Source organism: Grammomys surdaster, unplaced genomic scaffold (assembly GCF_004785775.1).
Source record: "Grammomys surdaster isolate TR1022 unplaced genomic scaffold, NIH_TR_1.0 125635, whole genome shotgun sequence".
NCBI lineage: Eukaryota > Metazoa > Chordata > Mammalia > Rodentia > Muridae > Grammomys > Grammomys surdaster.
The window spans coordinates 1,278,453-1,295,390 of NW_021620473.1; the positions used below are offsets into that span (position 1 = coordinate 1,278,453).

The window sequence follows — 16,938 nt, forward strand, 5'->3', positions numbered from 1 at the left end:
GTCAGTCAGGTGCGCCCTCACCAAATCCAGGACCCTCTCCTGGAAGAGGCATGGGAGATCTAGCTGGATACTGAGACAGGCCTGCCATTATTTTAGAAGCCGACAGAGATTCAGGGAGGGCGCAAACGAATTTGATGGGAGAGGGAGACTGGTTTGACCCCCCTCTCTCACTCCAGTCCAATCCGTTTGCTTGGCGGCTGCGCCTTGCCTTGGAGTCTTGGGTGCAGTGGGACGTGTCTCTCCCATGGTTCCCTTAATTAGGAGGTGGCAAACTTTTCTCGTTCCCTCCCACCGGCTTTGGTTTAGTAATCAGACCCACATGAGTCACGCCAAACACGCAGCCCCCTCCTACCCGAGTGACAACAAGACAGCGTACTCCAGGCTGTTGTCCCTTTAAAATCCGAATCCAAAGGGGTAATGATTTATCAAACGTGTATTATCAGGAAGATGTCAAACGAAGGGCACCTTGCTTCCCACTGACGCAAACCCGGCCTTTCCTGGGGAGATATAGAAAGCGCCTCTTGTTCCAGGGCCAAACCTAGACCAGTAGCGGGTTTTACTCTACAGTTCAATCTGTTGTCCGCATCAGACATGGTGAGTGCTTGTTTTTATTCTCTAAAGAAGAAAGGTGGATGTGGGGATAAGGATGGCAGACTCTTTGGGGATATTTCTTTTTGGAAATATCTGTGCAATAGGCGAGAGGTAGAGAACGATTTTCGAAGGCTTAGGTTCAGGTATTCGCACTTGGAGCTTTGCCTGAGGGCAGAGGAGGTTTTTCCCTAGTCCGTCGTCGCGCTTCTCACAACCGATCTCAGGCACTGTCCGTGGTGCTGAAAGCCAAGATTCCTGCACCCTGGAGTCGCTCTGGGTCTTAAGAGGCAATTGAGAATGCCGACTCCAGTTCAGGTATTGGGTTGGGTACACGTAAACTCAATCTGTGCATTTGTGAAGCGGGTTAGAGCAGAGGGTTTCAGTTGAGGAGAAGGTTCTTTGATTAGTTTTACCGTGAAGTAATTATTTATACTATCTTGGAACTCTGAAAGGTAACACTAGCACGCAGAAGCCAAAGGGAAACTCACTGCTGGCAAGTCTTTAAGTTTAAAATTCAATAGGGAGAAAGCTAATGAAAATTATTGGTGAGTTTTGGTCCTCAGTCAAGAGTAGGAAGGGAAAGAATATTATATTCCTGGGAATGGACAGCAAACTAAAAAATAAGACACTGGCAAGATCTGTACATTGTAGGGTCTGGAATCAAGTGTTGAGAATGTAAGGGTCAAAGCCAGCTACCATGTTTTCCCCATCTAGTTTATTGTTTTTTGATAGGCTGTTTGTTGGTGGTAATATTTTGATTAAAAAAATAACGTTTATCTTTGACTTTGCTACTTGGGCTACCAAGGTAGGTTGGAGTGCTGGAGTTTGAATTTACCCGTGTAGCTTCCAGGCTTGGCCTACCCCAGAGCATGTTTTGTGATCACAGCTTGTCTATGGGGGGAAAAAAACGCAATGTGCATTGTTGAATGACAAAGGAAATGGGGCGGAAAATTAAAGAATCTTTCCACAATGGTGAAGGGAATGTGGTACCCACGGCTTTGATTTGAAATCCACAGAGGGCAGGGAGCTCCTGGCCGTAGGGTTATTCCTATATTGCCCACCTCTTCTCCCCTGCCAAAATCCACTCGTTTTTCTGTCTTCAGTTCTTCCTCCACCGGAGAGAAAATATTAGCTTCTTAGTGTCCCAGTATTACAGACGGGTGTGGCGAGTGGAGACACACCAATTCCGTTTGCTACTCTGTCTATTTGTGCTTGGACCTGGTGTGCGTGCTTCGGCGTATATGCAGATCCATATATTGTATTTTTAATGCTGCCGTGACTTTTTGTTTGTTTATTTTGCACGAACTTGACATTGTGTTTGCAGGATTGCAGTGCTCCCAAGGAAATGAATAAACAACCAGCCAACATCTTGGAGGCAGCGGTGCCGGTGCCGAGCCACCGGGATAGCCCTCGTGCGCCTCGGACCAGCCCTGAGCAGGATCTTCCTGCGGAGGGCCCCGGGGCCGCTGTCCAGCCGCCACGTGTGCCCAGGTCGGCTTCCACCGGCGCCCAAACTTTCCAGTCTGCGGATGCGAGAGCCTGCGAGGCCCAGCAGCTCGGAGTAGGGTTTTGTAAACTCAGCAGCCCCCAGGCACAAGCGACCTCCGCGGCCCTCCGGGACTTAAGCGAAGGGCACAGCGCACAGGCCAATCCCCCTTCCGGGGCCGCTGGGGCTGGCAACGCTCTGCACTGCAAGATTCCAGCTCTGCGTGGCCCGGAGGAGGACGCGAACGTGAGTGTGGGCAAGGGCACACTGGAGCACAACAATACCCCAGCCGTGGGCTGGGTGAATATGAGCCAGAGCACGGTGGTGTTGGGTACCGATGGCATCGCGTCGGTGCTCCCGGGGAGCGTGGCCACCACTACCATACCGGTAAGCAGGTCACAAGCGGCCCCTGCTGCCTGCTGTTCACCAACCGCGCGAAGGGAGCTGGGCCCTGGTGGGTGCACGTATGCTGATGTTGAAACGGGTTGGCAATGCCAGGTGGTGGATGCTGGAGGCAGCTTGGGGCTTCGGAAGCTCGCACTGCTGGGGGCGGGGGGGGGGGGTCAGGTTCTCAGTTAAGGTTTGGGGTGTGTGTGCAGCGATTGTTCCAGCAAGGTTCGGACTTGCCCTTCCCAGCCTCAGCGGTAGAACCGGTGCAGATCCGTTAAATAAAAGCAGAGATTCTGCATCTTGCAACAGACGCGAGTCCCTATCCTATCAGTGTTTGAGTCTTTTTTTTTTCGGTTCTTTAAAAATAAAAAACTCCAATAGCATGGGAGGGGAATGTAGCTTATTCTAAGGGCTTTCCCCACGTGAGTCAACGTTACTACCTGAGAACTCTTAATGAGGTGCCGCTGAACTTAAGCATCAGGGTCTCTTAACCTGGGCCCTTCTAAACCTCGGTATCTAATTTTTTTTTTTAAACTTCCCCTAACATAGGCCCTCTCACTTGTATACGGTTCAGTACTGGCCCTTCCCATTTGGGTATCCCCTTAAATGGAGATAGAAAAAAAAACCGTACAGATTGAACCCCGATCTCTGGACCAAGGATAAAGACACTCTTTCCTCCTTAAAGGCTTTTGTTCCATTTCACCCCAGTGATTTCTCTTCCTTCTCTGATCCTCCCCCCCCACCCCCCCCCCCATTTCAGGGACTCTTTCTCTTCCCTTTCCTTGGCCTGTCTTTCCTCTAGCTCCCCTTTAGGCTGGCAGTCATGGGCTAGGTGTGTGGCCAGAGCTCGCAGGCTGAGGGTGGGCCAGATGGAGCATCACCATGTGCAGTGTAGGGTTTATAGACCTCTCTGTCTCTAATCATCTGTAGCCCCACCCCTACTCACATAGTAGGAACTCAGCCACCCAATCATCAGGGTAACTAGAAATAACCTTGCATTTGCATGTTTCTTTGCTTTGGAATTTCTTTCTAGAACAGTGTTCTGCATATATTAGATGCTTTTAATGGCACGTGCCCAACAGTGGAGTAGAAAATATGTTTCACACACCTCCCTTTACCTCTGCACTGCGACAAAAAAGAGCTGGGACTCCCTTACCCTGTCAGCTTGTGTTGGGGGTGGGGCTAGGGGTGGAGCCGGTGTGTGTGGGAGGAACAGCAGTGGGGCTGAGAAGGGCTGCCAAGATCGAGAGTGCCAAGGTTTCAGCCCCTTCTGACAATCACTCTGCCCTTCTCGAGACCCTAGGCCATCTTCTCTCTTGACCATCACTGCTTTATCCTCCATGAGCTGGAGAACCACGTGAAGCACTCCATGCTGTCATTTGATGGGTAAAGAGTGACTGGGGAGTAGGGTATCCCAATGTCTGGGTGTCAGGGACACACAGTTCATACAAGGTGCCTTCCCCATTCATTTTGCTGAGACTTTCTAGAATCAAGTCCTTGTGATCTTGGAGACATGAGCCTTAGAGATTCACAGACTATGTAAGTTGGCAGATGCCCCAGAGAGAATTATTCAGCACCCCCTCCCACATTGTCCAGATGTGGACAGAGGCTGAGCCAAAGCAGTACACAGGGAGTTGTCCTGCTTAGTAGCAAGATTTAGATCAGAAGTAATGGTTTTGGCTGTCCTGGTTTTTTACCACATTAGTCTTCTCATATTCTTTCTCTTGTGTCAGCTCCAATTCTCCATCCTGCCTATTTCCCTTGCTTCAGGGTTGAAGGATGCACCTTTTAAAGTTAGCTGGCCGGGCAGGTTTTGCCTGCAAGTTTTGGCAGAGAAATGTGAAGTGGGGGCTCTGGCTGGCTTGAAGCATTACAATTCTTATTTCTGCCACACATTTTGAAGAAAGGGCTGAAGGGGGATGTGCAGGGTGGGGGTATTGTGGGGTTGGAGAAGGAACTGGTTCGGAACCTGCTTGCTGGGAACTTCAGGCATGATACTGGGAGTCTGCTTGCTAAATGAACTCCTGGCGACAGGTTGGGTGTGAAGGAACTGATGTGCTTGGGGAAGGCTGCTTGCTGGTGTGCCCTGACTGTAGGATTTAGGAAACCGGGTCAGAGGTCTGATTAAAGTGGATCTTTAGAATAAAATCTGGGGGCCTGCTTGCTGAAACACTCAGTGCAGGGGCGAGGGGTAGATGCATCCTTCAGATTTGGGATCTTGCTTGCCGATGCATCCTATGCGGGGGGAAATTGGGGATCTGCTTGTGGGGGAAGGACCCTCAGCTGTTGTGGGGAGGGCTAAATGGCGCCTGCTGAGGACCTACCTGGGTCTGCTATCCGACAATGTGCTTTTCCGCCCTCAGGAGGACGAGCAAGGGGATGAGAATAAGGCCCGAGGGAACTGGTCCAGCAAACTGGACTTCATCCTGTCCATGGTGGGGTACGCAGTGGGGCTGGGCAATGTTTGGAGGTTTCCCTACCTGGCCTTCCAGAACGGGGGAGGTATGGCTTTTCAGCTCTTTCCGCCTGCGGAGGGGGCGGGCACTGGAGGGGTGGGACGGGTGCATCCAAAGACCTTAGACAGAGGTTGGGAGGGAAGATTGGGCAACCTGGTCCTCTGCAGGCCGGACTGCAGTAGCGAATGGAACCCTCTGGATTTCAGAGTGGACATCGGCTCAGGTGAGGTGTAGGCCTCACTCACTAGGGATCTCTGTTAGCCCAGACTGGGGACTGGGTCCCCAGCCAAGTGTACACAGAAACAGGCATGTTCGAATTCAAGTTAAACACCGATTAGTCAGGAAGTGAGTACTCCCTAGCAGGAAATGCACTTTAAAGCCCGACGCCCTGCGGTCCTGAAGGTCAAATTGTATCTGGCTTAAGGTTGTAACTGGGAAATCCGAGCCTCCTTCTTGTTTGGAGACTGCGAGAAAGAACAACCTTGGTGGAATACAGGGTGCAAGAATGCAGGGTGCAAGAGCAGTGGGGAGCTTGGAGCGTACCTACTTACTGGGTAATCTTTCAGGAGTACCCCACCCTAACACCCTTTTTCTTGGGAAGAGGCAGGAGATATTTTGATTTTAGTTAAATCATTTAGCAGAGATTAATCTTCAGTGTCCTCAGTGTGTGAAAGACGCTGCCTTTGAAAGAAGAGTGGGGACGCCAAGGAGAGTGGGTTAGACTTCACTGGATCTTGGATGTACCTACCAGGAAGGGACCCTATAAAGTCAGGATCTCTTGGCTTGCCACCAGAGGTCCAGTCGAGGGGCCGGCTGATAAGGACCCTCTAGGAATTTACATCTCGATTGGACTCAAAGTGCAAAGAAAGCTCCCCTCGCCCAGTCCTCTCTGGCTGGGTTTTAGGTCTGCTCCAGGAGGTATTTGGTGCCGAGAGTGGAAACCACGCTGCAGTAGGGGACAGTTGTGGTGTAAAATAGAAAACACCCTCCACCCTGCCCGTCCTTGCAGTTCCGAATAAGACACGTTGACAAGTACTAATGCAGACTACAGAGTGTTCCAATTCAGGGGTGCCCCTGAAACTGATAGGATGCACGCCCCGACTGTTTCCGTTCTTCCCCCAGCAGGCCTGAGTGCAGGGACGCGGTGCTGATCTTGGGGCTGCAGGGATGGGGGGGAGGGGGTTTGCGCGCGGGAGGGAGCAAAGGGAGGGATTCCAGATGAGCGCTTTTACCTGGGAAAGTGCCCTCCCTTGTTTCACGCGGCCCTGAAGATTATAAGGTGGCCCAAGAAGAAAAGCAAAGGCTTTGTCCGCAGTGCGGCTCAGGCACCTCACAGCCCGCAGCATGTGAGGGGAGCTTCGTCACACAATGAACATTTTTTTTTCTTTTAAATTTCTATCCAGAGAGAATAGAGAAGGAGCCCAAGCCTACACCCCAGTAGTTTCTGGCCTCTATTGGGACCTTCCTGACTGGAGGCTTTGGCAGAAAAAACGACCTTCTGCCAGACAGACCTGGAAGAAGTCAGGGAAAGGGTGGGGGTGAGGGAATAGCTTCCTGAGCTGAGCACGGCCTCCCAGATTCTCCCAAATTAACCTTGACTTGTGAGAGTATTTCCTGGTAATTCCCTCCAGGTCTGAAAATCGCAGAGAAAGAATTCCCCAGAACCCAGCAAGGCCGCAGGTACTAGGTACTACAGCCTCCTCCAGGCCTCTGAGGAATAGAGTTGAAGGGGATAAACTTCTGAGAGCTCACAGTCTAGAGGAGACAGCCACAAAAATATTCTGAAGAGAAGGGTGCTTGGGGCAAGGGACTGTGGGAAGACTTCTCCCCAGGAGGGCTGGCATCTGAGGACTAAATTCTGAGTGGAGAAGAAAGTTGTGTGAAGATGCTGCGGCCTATGGGTGATGATGTGAGTGGGCACTTCGCCTGAGAGAGAGAGTATCTAGTTGTCTGAAGGCAGGGTAGGCCAAGCTCTGGTGAGGTGAAGGTTTGTGGTTTCCTCAGATTATTGTACAGGAGGCTCACAAATCCAGCTTAGCTGAGTGTATGAGGGCCCTTAAAGGGTCTAAGTATTAGAGGGAATCCACCAAATCTGCCTCCGGTGAAAGGCACGGATTTGTGAAACAGTAGAAGGGCTTAATTTGGGAGTCTGGTTGGGAATTGAATCATTTTAAAGAACCCAAGACCATCAGCATGCAACTTCTGTCTGGTGGGAAACTGAGACAAGTACTGTATCCCCATGTATAGCTTTATGATTTTGGAAGAAGGCCCTAAACTGCCCTGTGGGCGCCTTCTGTTGAGCTGGGGCATTAAAAGCTTCTTTAGTTTATTTTTAAGGAGACCAAGCCCAGCCCAGAGGGTTAAGTTGGGCCATAGCCCTGCTTATGTCTCCTGACTCTTCCTTCCCACTTTCTTTCCAAGGTGCTTTCCTCATCCCTTACTTGATGATGCTGGCACTGGCTGGCTTACCTATCTTCTTCCTAGAGGTGTCCCTGGGCCAGTTTGCCAGCCAGGGTCCCGTGTCTGTGTGGAAGGCCATCCCAGCTCTCCAGGGTGAGTCCAGTTCCTCTTTGTCTCCTGGCTTTGCCCTCCTTATCACCTTCTAGACTTAAGGAGGGACACCGACTCCCTCTCACCTTCCCTTCATCGTTTCTGCCCTTGTGGGGTCCTTGGCAGGTTGTTTCCATTTCCCTGGTAGAGGGCATATGTATCTACCTGTGTGGGTGGAGCCTCTGTGTGGGTGGAGCCTCTGTGTGGGTGGAGCCTCTCTGGGTGTGGCTCTTGCATGGGGTGCGGCAGGACACCGACACGGCCCTTCCCCTTTGCAGGCTGCGGCATCGCGATGCTCATCATCTCTGTCCTCATAGCCATATACTACAACGTCATAATCTGCTACACACTCTTCTACCTGTTTGCCTCTTTCGTGTCTGTGCTGCCCTGGGGATCCTGCAACAACCCGTGGAACACACCAGAATGCAAAGATAAAACCAAACTTTTACTAGGTAAGTTTGGACATGCTTTAGCTGTACGTGGTTTATTCAACAGATACTCTGTGAGCACTTAATAGGCAGGCCAGGCCCCTGGGCTCACAAAGGTGAAGTCAAACTTCCAAACATACTTAATTCTAACATTTAAAAAGCTCATGCCTAAAGGATGGCAGTCAGAAAAGTCTTCTTTTCTCCCAGAGAGCTGACGTGTTTGTTAAATGTTCAGGTTACCATCCCTGTGTGGGATGCTTGCCTTATTCAAGTGGGTGAAGCCAGGAAATTTGGATTTTTATCAAGCAACCTATGTTTTGCTTTGTTCCACTGAATATTTGTCCATCTAGCTGTGATCTGGGAGGGAGTTAGGAACTCTCTCTGGCTGTTTTCTTTTTTCTTTACCAAGAGATGCTGAGATCCTCATTGGCAGAGTTCTCAATAATAATGCTACAGGTCACAGACCCCAGGATCCTCACACATGTGACCCCCAAGCTCTGACTGCAGACGTTGACCCAGACTCTGTTAGAAATATGGGTAGTATGTGGACCAAGGAGAGGGCTGCCTGCTATGGGGTGAAAGGAAAATTGGTGCTGGGTGTGTGAAATCCACTGAGTCTAGGAGTCGTGGGATACATTTTCAGCATATTGGGCAGAAGGAAGGAATGGATGCCAGGAGACCCAGGACACAGAAACAATGACTGCATTCTGTAATCTACCTTCTTATGTTTACCAGAGGAAAGACATGGGGGTATGATAACAGCTGTGAATGTGTAAAAGTCCATGAATGTGTGTGTGTGTGTGTTTCAGTTAGTGTCAGTCACTGTGGGAAACTATGGTTATTTAATGGGTACCGGTAAGCAAGAAGCCTCTCCCAGGTTTTCCATGGAAGGTGGGTTCCTACTGAGGCCAGTTGAACCCACAAATAATCTCTGTGATTTATTCTAAAATTCACCTCCCAAACCAGTTCTTTCCCCTACAGAGCCCACACCTTGCAGAACTTTGACATTATTTGCCCCCATGGGTGTGTTAATAGCATAAAATGAGTTCTTCCCTGCTGTATTAGTTACTTTCTGCTGCTACGACAAAATACCATGACCAAAGGGACTTTTGGAAGAATGAGTATATTTTCCTTATGGCAACTACGAGTCCATTGTGAGGGAAGAATCAGCAGGCATGGCCAAAGAAGCAGGAAGCTGAGAGATCACATTAGGAAACAGAACACACTGGAAGTGGGGTGTCTTATTCAGTCCTTCAGTCTTCTATTGCTGTGAAGAGACACCATGACTGTGACAACTCTTATGAAAGAAAGCATTTAATTGGGGCTCGCTTATAGATTCAGAGGTTTTTTTCATTACCATCAGGGCAGGGAGCATGGCAGCATGCAATTAGACAGCTGGAGAGGTAGCTGAGAGTTCTACATCCAAATCCTGCAGGTGTGCAATGGTTTGGGTAGAAGGGAAGTATCTCCACTGTTGCTCTCTTTTGGTCTTATTCATAACTTCTCTAGGTGGAGGCTGGGTGTGGTGTGTATGTGTGTGCACGTGTGTGACATACATGTGTGACATACATGTGTGTATAAAAGTACTACAGTATAAACTACGTCCATAGATGTGGGACAATAACTTGAGACTTCTGCAGGCAGCAGGAAGAGAGACACACTAGCTTTGGTGTGGGCTTTTGAAACCTTAAAGCCCACCCAATGATGCACTTCCTCCAACAAGGCCACACTTCCTCCAACAAAGCCACACCTCCTAACCCTTCTCAAGTAGCGCTACTCTCTGATGACTAAGCATTCAAATATGTGAGCCTATAGGAGACATTCTTATCCACACCATCACATGGGCAACTCTATAAACCCTCAAGCCTGCTCCCAGCCTTACTTCCTCCAGCAAGGCCACACCTCCTAAACCTCCCCAAACAGCACCATGTAATGAGGACCAGTGCTCAAATACATGAATCTATGGAGAACATTTCCCATTGAAATTAACACATGTTCTGTTGTCCCAATCACACACACACCACACCCAGCCTCCATCTGGAAAGATTTTGAATGATAGCAAAAGAGAGGAACACTAAAGATGCTTCCCTTTAATACAAACTACATACCTGGAAGTGCTCAGGCATAGGGAATGGGGCTTGTGCCGGTTCCCAAGTACAAGATTCCACTCTATGGATGTGTGACCAAGGCTAAGTGTCCCTCAATATCTGTGAAGCTCATTGTCTTCATCTCCACTGGTTCCCCATTGATTGTTTTCTTAGGGTAGAATAGTGGTACCCAAAGCTGGTAGCTGCATATCAGAATCACCTGGGAATGAGCAATGTCAGTCACTTAAGGAACAAACTTGATGAATTAAAGGTCAGACTGTGTCGATGACCCTGGGAATCAGGATTTAGAATTTTCTCAGATTTGGACTTAGGATGTATCTCAGTTGATAGAATATTGTATACTGTGCATAGGACCCTGAGTTTGATGCCAAGTACAGCATAAACTTGGTGTGGTAGTATATGCCTATGATTCCAGCACTCTGGAGATGAAGGCAGGAAGACTAGAAATTCAAAGTCGTCCTTGACTGTGTAGCAAGTTCGAGGCCAGTGGGCTACATGAAATCCCATCTCAAAAAAGAATATATATACATTTTTTCCCAAGTATAATCGAAGCTAGGAACTACCAGGGCAGAAATTGCTCACTGCCTTTCTATTTTTCTTGCTGTTGGGGACTGAACACAGACATATGAGCCACCATCAAGTAACACCCTCCCCACTTCTGGAATACTTTCTGACAGTGTGGACCATACTTGGTTTTGGAATGGGATGGCCCACCTTCTTTACCCCATGCAGTGGTTACCTTTAAAAAAAAATCTGTGATACTGGAGAGACTCACTTTGTAGCTCTCCACAGAATCACAAACAACAATCAGATGCCAGAATATCTTCTTGGAAACAATCACCAACTTTAGACTGGGCACACTTTCCAGGAATTGCAGTCTGGAGTGGAGAAAATTCAGGTCGTAACCCAACCCAGAGTCCAGCTTGCCTTTGCCAGAATATGACTGGAAAGGAAGTCTCATTCCAAGCTGTTGATTTGATTTAGGACCCAAGGATGCTTTCTGGAGCTTGACTAGAAAATCAGAGTATGACTGGAAAGGAAGTCCCATTCCAAGAGTATGTCCTAGATCAAGTTTCTGCTTTGATTTAGGATCAATGCTTTCTGGAGCTTGCCTGAGAGACCATATGGTCACAGTGATCGGTGTCCTGCAGCTGTCCCCCAGGTGGGAGTCATTCAGAAATGTACAGTCCTCAACCAATAAGGTTCACTACCATCAGTGTAGCATCTTAGCACATAGTAAAGACAGCCTCCTTCACTGCACCCTGATCTCTCTGAGAAGCTCTTTCACTGAATTGCCAGTGTTACTATGCACAACAAGCCTACAAAGACATACCATTGTTTCCTTGTTACAGGTGAAAAACCTTGAGCATAAGCTCTGAATTAGCTGTCTGGTCAGACTTGGGGACTGCAGTCCAAGTGTGCATGCCTTTTAAGGCCACGGACTTACCCCAGTGCTAAATGCTTCTCAGACTGCAAGGCTGCATCATAAAGTGATGTTTTTGTCCCTCTTGAATAGAACCTATGAATTTCATATGGCAAGTGACATGATTATTATTATTATTTTCCAGATGGCTAAGAGGATTTTTCAAACTTATACTGTAAGTTGCAAAGTAGACCCAGGTCTGCATTTTGGGCCATATGACCCCAGATTTTTTGTCTGTCCAGAGTGCTTAAAGAATCTTTGGTCCATGTGTTCTATTCTATCAAGTCCCAGCAAAGTGACATCATTATAGGTGTTTCCCAAGTGATGCTTGTGGTTGATATTCTGTGTGATAGCAAGAAAGATTATGCACACAGTGGCTAGGCTATCTACATTGAGGTATCTGTGCAAAGGGAAAATTAGAGGCAGGTAAGTATGATACAAAACTGGTAATTGCAATCACATTCGCAGTACTGGAAAGTAGTAGGAACTTAGTATGTGATCAAAATTCACACAGTTCCATCGCTCAAATAAATTATGGCTCATCCTTAGAATAAGGTATTCTACAATCATTAAAAACAAATATTCATAAATAAAGCATGGGGAAAACCTCCCACATCCTATTAAGTGTAAGAGCATGCTATGTTCATAGTGGGATTTTATCTTTATTAGCAATATCTACATGGATGTAAGAATAAAAATGTTAACAGGTTGGGGCCAATCTTTGCTCCATTTTTTCTGTCATAGACATGCATTTATTGTGTAGTTTATATGTTTTTATATGTGTGTGTTTATTCTTTTTAAAGCTAACGGTATTATAACCTTGGCCAGGCATGTAGATGGTGCCTCAAGAAACAGGCATGACCCTGCCCTGGTTTAGCTTCATGTCTCTCTCCAGTGTGGCTTGAAGCAACCCTTAGACGAAGAGGGATAGAGGCCTGGCATGGCTAGGTGTCTATTCACCAGCTACACACCATTAACACAGCCAGAGCCAAGACAATGGGCATATTTCTCTGATTATTCTCAGGAGCCTATGAATGAGTCAGAGACCAGAACATTCTTAGCCATTGTTTTAATTTTTTTTGTTAAACAAAACAAAGTATCAATATTGCCCCACACCTTTCTCTGAACCCCACCTTCTTCAGCCTCTGGATTACCTGAACATGGGTGGGTTCTATACACGGGTCCAAGTTCTCTTTGATAGGGGTTTCAATCCTGTTGGGGTTTTGAGGTGACGTAGAAATGTAACAGTATCCTGACCTACAGAGATACAAGTTGTTTTAAAGTCCTTCTGCTTGGCTCAGCTGCTGGAAATTCAGACAATAGCTTTTCCCATGCCATCTCCAAGATGGATATGCCAAGCTAGGTTTCTTTGAGAAATGGACCTGCTGCTCCCCCCGACCCCGCCCGCAGTGTTCCCCAAATGACCCCCCAGGCACACCGCCTCAACCCTGTGACCACTTACTTTTCAAAGCAAGCCTGGCATCGTTCCAGGAGAAGAATGAATGTATAAATGGTTTAACGTTGTGACCCTCACACAGGGTGGAGGTGTGTCTATGTCTGGTGCTGCCCTGATCATGTTATCTGATTTCTTACGTCAAGATGCAGATGTCAAGCACTGTGCCCACTCCAGCCTGAGACCAGCCCTGGGGCAGCCTATAGATAGAGGTAGAATATGCCCAGTCATTTCATCTTCCTTCCCCTTTTTATTAAGACCAAGCCTTGTTCTGTAGTTCAAATGCAATCCTTCTGTCTCAGCGTCCGGCGTCACTAGATACAGCTTGTAGGACAGGCTACTGCCCAGGCTGACTCAGCCCTCCAAGGATCTGCAATGGAGGACAGTTTGTCCTTACCTCTCGGAACGAGTTCACTCACTGTTTTGTTCAAACAGGGCCTTAGCTGGGTCAGCTCAAATGGGAACAGTATAAACACCATTTCTATTTCTGGAATGGCTTAATTTTCATTAGAACTTTAATTAAATGATCCCTTTTCTCCCCGGTCTTTCCTGTGCTTTCATTTATTAATAATTGCCCGAGTAAAGAGAATCCCATTCCAACAGCTTTCCAATTTAGCCGATCATTATCGCCGTTCTTTGTTCGGGGTTGCTGGGCCGCGGAGCTCTGATGAGATGGCCTGTCACTGCTTCTTTGGCGGACAGAAAGGGCTGAGAGCCGGGAAGCACGCTCCTGCCACCCAGTGGTGAGAAGAGACATTGCACTAGGCTCGAGGCTGCTGGTAGCTCTGCAGCATTGCAGTGGGAACCTGGAACCAGACCTGATGAGGCTACCCTGGGCTAGTTAGTGGTGTTCCTCTGGGCACCCACTGGTCTAGGGCGTCTTTACAAAGGCAATTTTGGAAGCAAGCGTGAATCCCTGAGATCTTAGCGGATGGGTTACTTTTCATCAGGAAAAGCCCGAGTTAAGTCTTGCGGTTATTTACGCCAAAAGGATCTGAGCAGAACTTTAATCACCTGGTTCAGGTTGCTTCTGGGGGAAGAACTCTTCCCCAGTAAAGATTTGATAGCTGTCAGTATGGAATGCTTCTGGAACTTTTTTTTTCTGTTTGTTTGTTTTTGTTGTTTTGTTTTTTTAATTAAAGAAACTAATATTGAATAGGCAGATTCTAGGAGACAGCTAAAAACAGATTTTCAGCCTGAGATTTGGTAGAGCCAGTTTTGGTTTTTCGTCGAGGGAGGGAAGACCCCTGGTGTTTGGTGAGCAGCAGCCAGTGGCTATTACCACATAGGTCAGCTTTCTACCAGCAAAGAATGATTTGGCCTGGGAAGTTATTATTAGGACTCCACAGAGAGAATCTGAGGAACCAATCAGAAGGGAAGGGGTTTACGACTGTTATTTGAATCTTTCTTGTTTAAGATAAGGTTGACCTTATCCTGGTAGCTTTCCTGTTTCAGCCTGTAACATGCTGGGATTACAGGTGTGCACCAACACATATGCTCTAACCGGGGGCTTCGGGCTGCTAAGCAAGCACTCTAGCAACCGAGCAACATGACCAGCTCATGTTGTCGGAATCTTAACTCAGCATTCTGAGTTAACTAGGGGTGGGGGTGGGGAGGCAGCAGGCAACTGTGGCAGGCCAGTGTGTTCATGAAGTGGTCTTGAGCACTATCTGCTCCGTGGACAGGATAATGATGAAGACTAGGTTACTGTTAGGATTTATTGAGTACTTTTAAACCTCTTATCTCACTTAATTTGGTTCCTGCAATAGCCCTGTAAATGAGATCCATCCATCCCCAGCAGCTGGAGGTGCTCTCAGGCCTGGTAGAAGCCTGAACCCCCACTCTTGCCCTTGTGGCTGCACTCACAGAGGGTGCGGCTCCGGGGGTGCCTCGGGGGTGGGGTACAATGCATCGAAGATGCATGAGTTTTTTTTTTTTGTCACGGTGTCTAGAACAATTTTTTTTTAATTGGATATTTTATTTATTTACATTTCAAATGTTATCCCCTTTCCTGGTTTCCCCTCTACAAATCCCCTATCCCAACTCAGTCTCCACAATTTAGAAAGGGAAGATGGCATGCAGACTCACTTTCTGCATCTGGGCCTGAACATCTGGAAAAGGTCATCACAGATTGGTGGGAACACTCCGTTGCTCCTGTCATTCCTCATTTATGCCTTCCTCCTTGGGCTCCATCCTGGACTCTCTAGGTACCTGAGCCCATGAACTCTGCTGTGTATTCCAGAGTGAGGATTACAAACAGTGAGTGCCCAGTTGTTCCTGGCAGGACTTGCAACCTTGGCAAAAGGCTGCAGCTCTGGGTACCAGCTGATTCCAGGACTTATCTCACAGGGGGTGATATAAGGCTTAGGGACATGGACATAGAGTATTGATGACATCCCTGAGACCCAGTCCTCACAGTGCCAGTTGTCCTGCTACTTGCTGCTTGGTAGAACTGTCTTTTGAGTCCAATGGGCTTTTTATTTCAATTTTTTTTTTATTTATTGCACTCCTTTCTGTGGTGCTGGGAATAGAACCCAGGATCTTAGGCATGCTAGTTAGTGCTTTACCACTGAGATAACCTCCAGCTATGTGTCTATTTACACTGCTGTTAGAAAAACATTGTGAAATGATCAGAAAGATCCTAGCTTCTTCCTATTGAGAATGAAGATTAAAATAATCTGTGCTTGCTGGGTCTAAGGAAGACTTCTTGAGCTGAGTCCAACATGGTGCCTTGTTGTAGAAATTATTTAATCTCAATCTGGGGTTTCTAACCCGCCCCTTTGATCATTCAGTTCCCGGATAAAAGATACACAACTTTTATTATTTACAATAAGCCTTAATCAGTAGTAGAGCTGGGCAGATGTCTACCCTCTATGTTATTAAAATCTATGTTCTATAGATAATCCTGTTATTACTTACTATGTTTCATTTGGGCTGCTCTTAACCCCGACTGGGCAGCCCTCATGGCCACTCCTAACCTATGGCATCTTTTTTCTCTTCCACCTTCTTTTCTCCCCTATGATCTCCTCAGATCTCAAGCCTGGGAACCCAAGACTCTGCCTATCTCTCTTCTGCCCAGATATTGGGTGTAGGCATCTTTTTTTTGTTGTTGTTTTTTTTGTTTTTCGAGACAGGGTTTCTCTGTGTAGTCCTGGCTGTCCTGGAACTCACTCTGTAGACCAGGCTGGCCTTGAACTCAGAAATCCGCCTGCCTCTGCCTCCCAAGTGCTGGGATTAAAGGTGTGCGCCACCACTGCCCAGCTGGGTGTAGGCATCTTTATTCACCAATCAGGGAGAATTCTGGGGGTGGGGGCAAGGTTACATACCATCACTTGTGTAAGTCACTTGGGTAAGTGCAGACTCTCAACCCTGGAGGCAACCAGGCCTTGGAGCATTTAGCATTACAATACAAGGAAAAGACCAAACATCAACAGTGCCCCAGGCATGCTAACTCTTGTGTGGTTGATTTTTTTTCTTCTTATTCCAGGCAATCTCAGCTATTGAGATTTTGGACTGGATAATTCTCTGTTGAAGGAGAACAGACTGACTTGCTCACTGTAACATCAGTAGCATCCTCAGTCTTTGTGCACTTGATGCCAACAGTGCCAAGCTTCTCAGATACAAATGTCAAAAATCTTTCTGGTTGTTACCTATGGCCCATGATGATCAAATCTACCAAGACATATTTTTAGTCTTGTTCCTTAGGTCTTCAGGCTCTTTAGCACACAGTGTGATCAGTATATCTGCTAACCCATGTGAGGGTGGAAAGAGCACAGCACAGGTTCTAAGAGTGCCTAGTGTGTGTTGTCTATACTATTAGGTGGTGCTTCTATATTATTCTTTGTTTGATACAGAATCTAGTTCAGGATGTCTTAGAAGTCTTGCTGTGAAGCTGGTCCTAACCCTAAAGCTACGACTCCTTTGTATCATCCACCTCTCTAGTGTTGGGATCACAGATGTGAGCCACGAGACCTGGTTTTATGTGGTGCTGGGAATTGAACCTGGGGTTTTCTGCACGCCTGGCAATCTACAAATTGAGCTGTATCCTGTCCC

The 16,938-nt window shown here is 47.5% G+C and overlaps 1 protein-coding gene across 1 annotated transcript in view; it reads left to right on the top strand.

The window, feature by feature from the left end:
- Positions 1–330: 330 nt before the first annotated feature.
- The window catches only part of Slc6a5 (solute carrier family 6 member 5), a 51,671-nt gene continuing 35,063 nt past the window's right edge, over positions 331–16,938 (top strand). Inside the window, exons 1-5 of the mRNA XM_028787449.1 lie at positions 331–594; positions 1,916–2,464; positions 4,831–4,969; positions 7,345–7,476; positions 7,752–7,925. Of these exons, the coding sequence (XP_028643282.1) occupies positions 592–594; positions 1,916–2,464; positions 4,831–4,969; positions 7,345–7,476; positions 7,752–7,925 (997 nt within the window). The 5' untranslated portion in view covers positions 331–591. The remainder of the gene's footprint in view (positions 595–1,915; positions 2,465–4,830; positions 4,970–7,344; positions 7,477–7,751; positions 7,926–16,938) is intronic.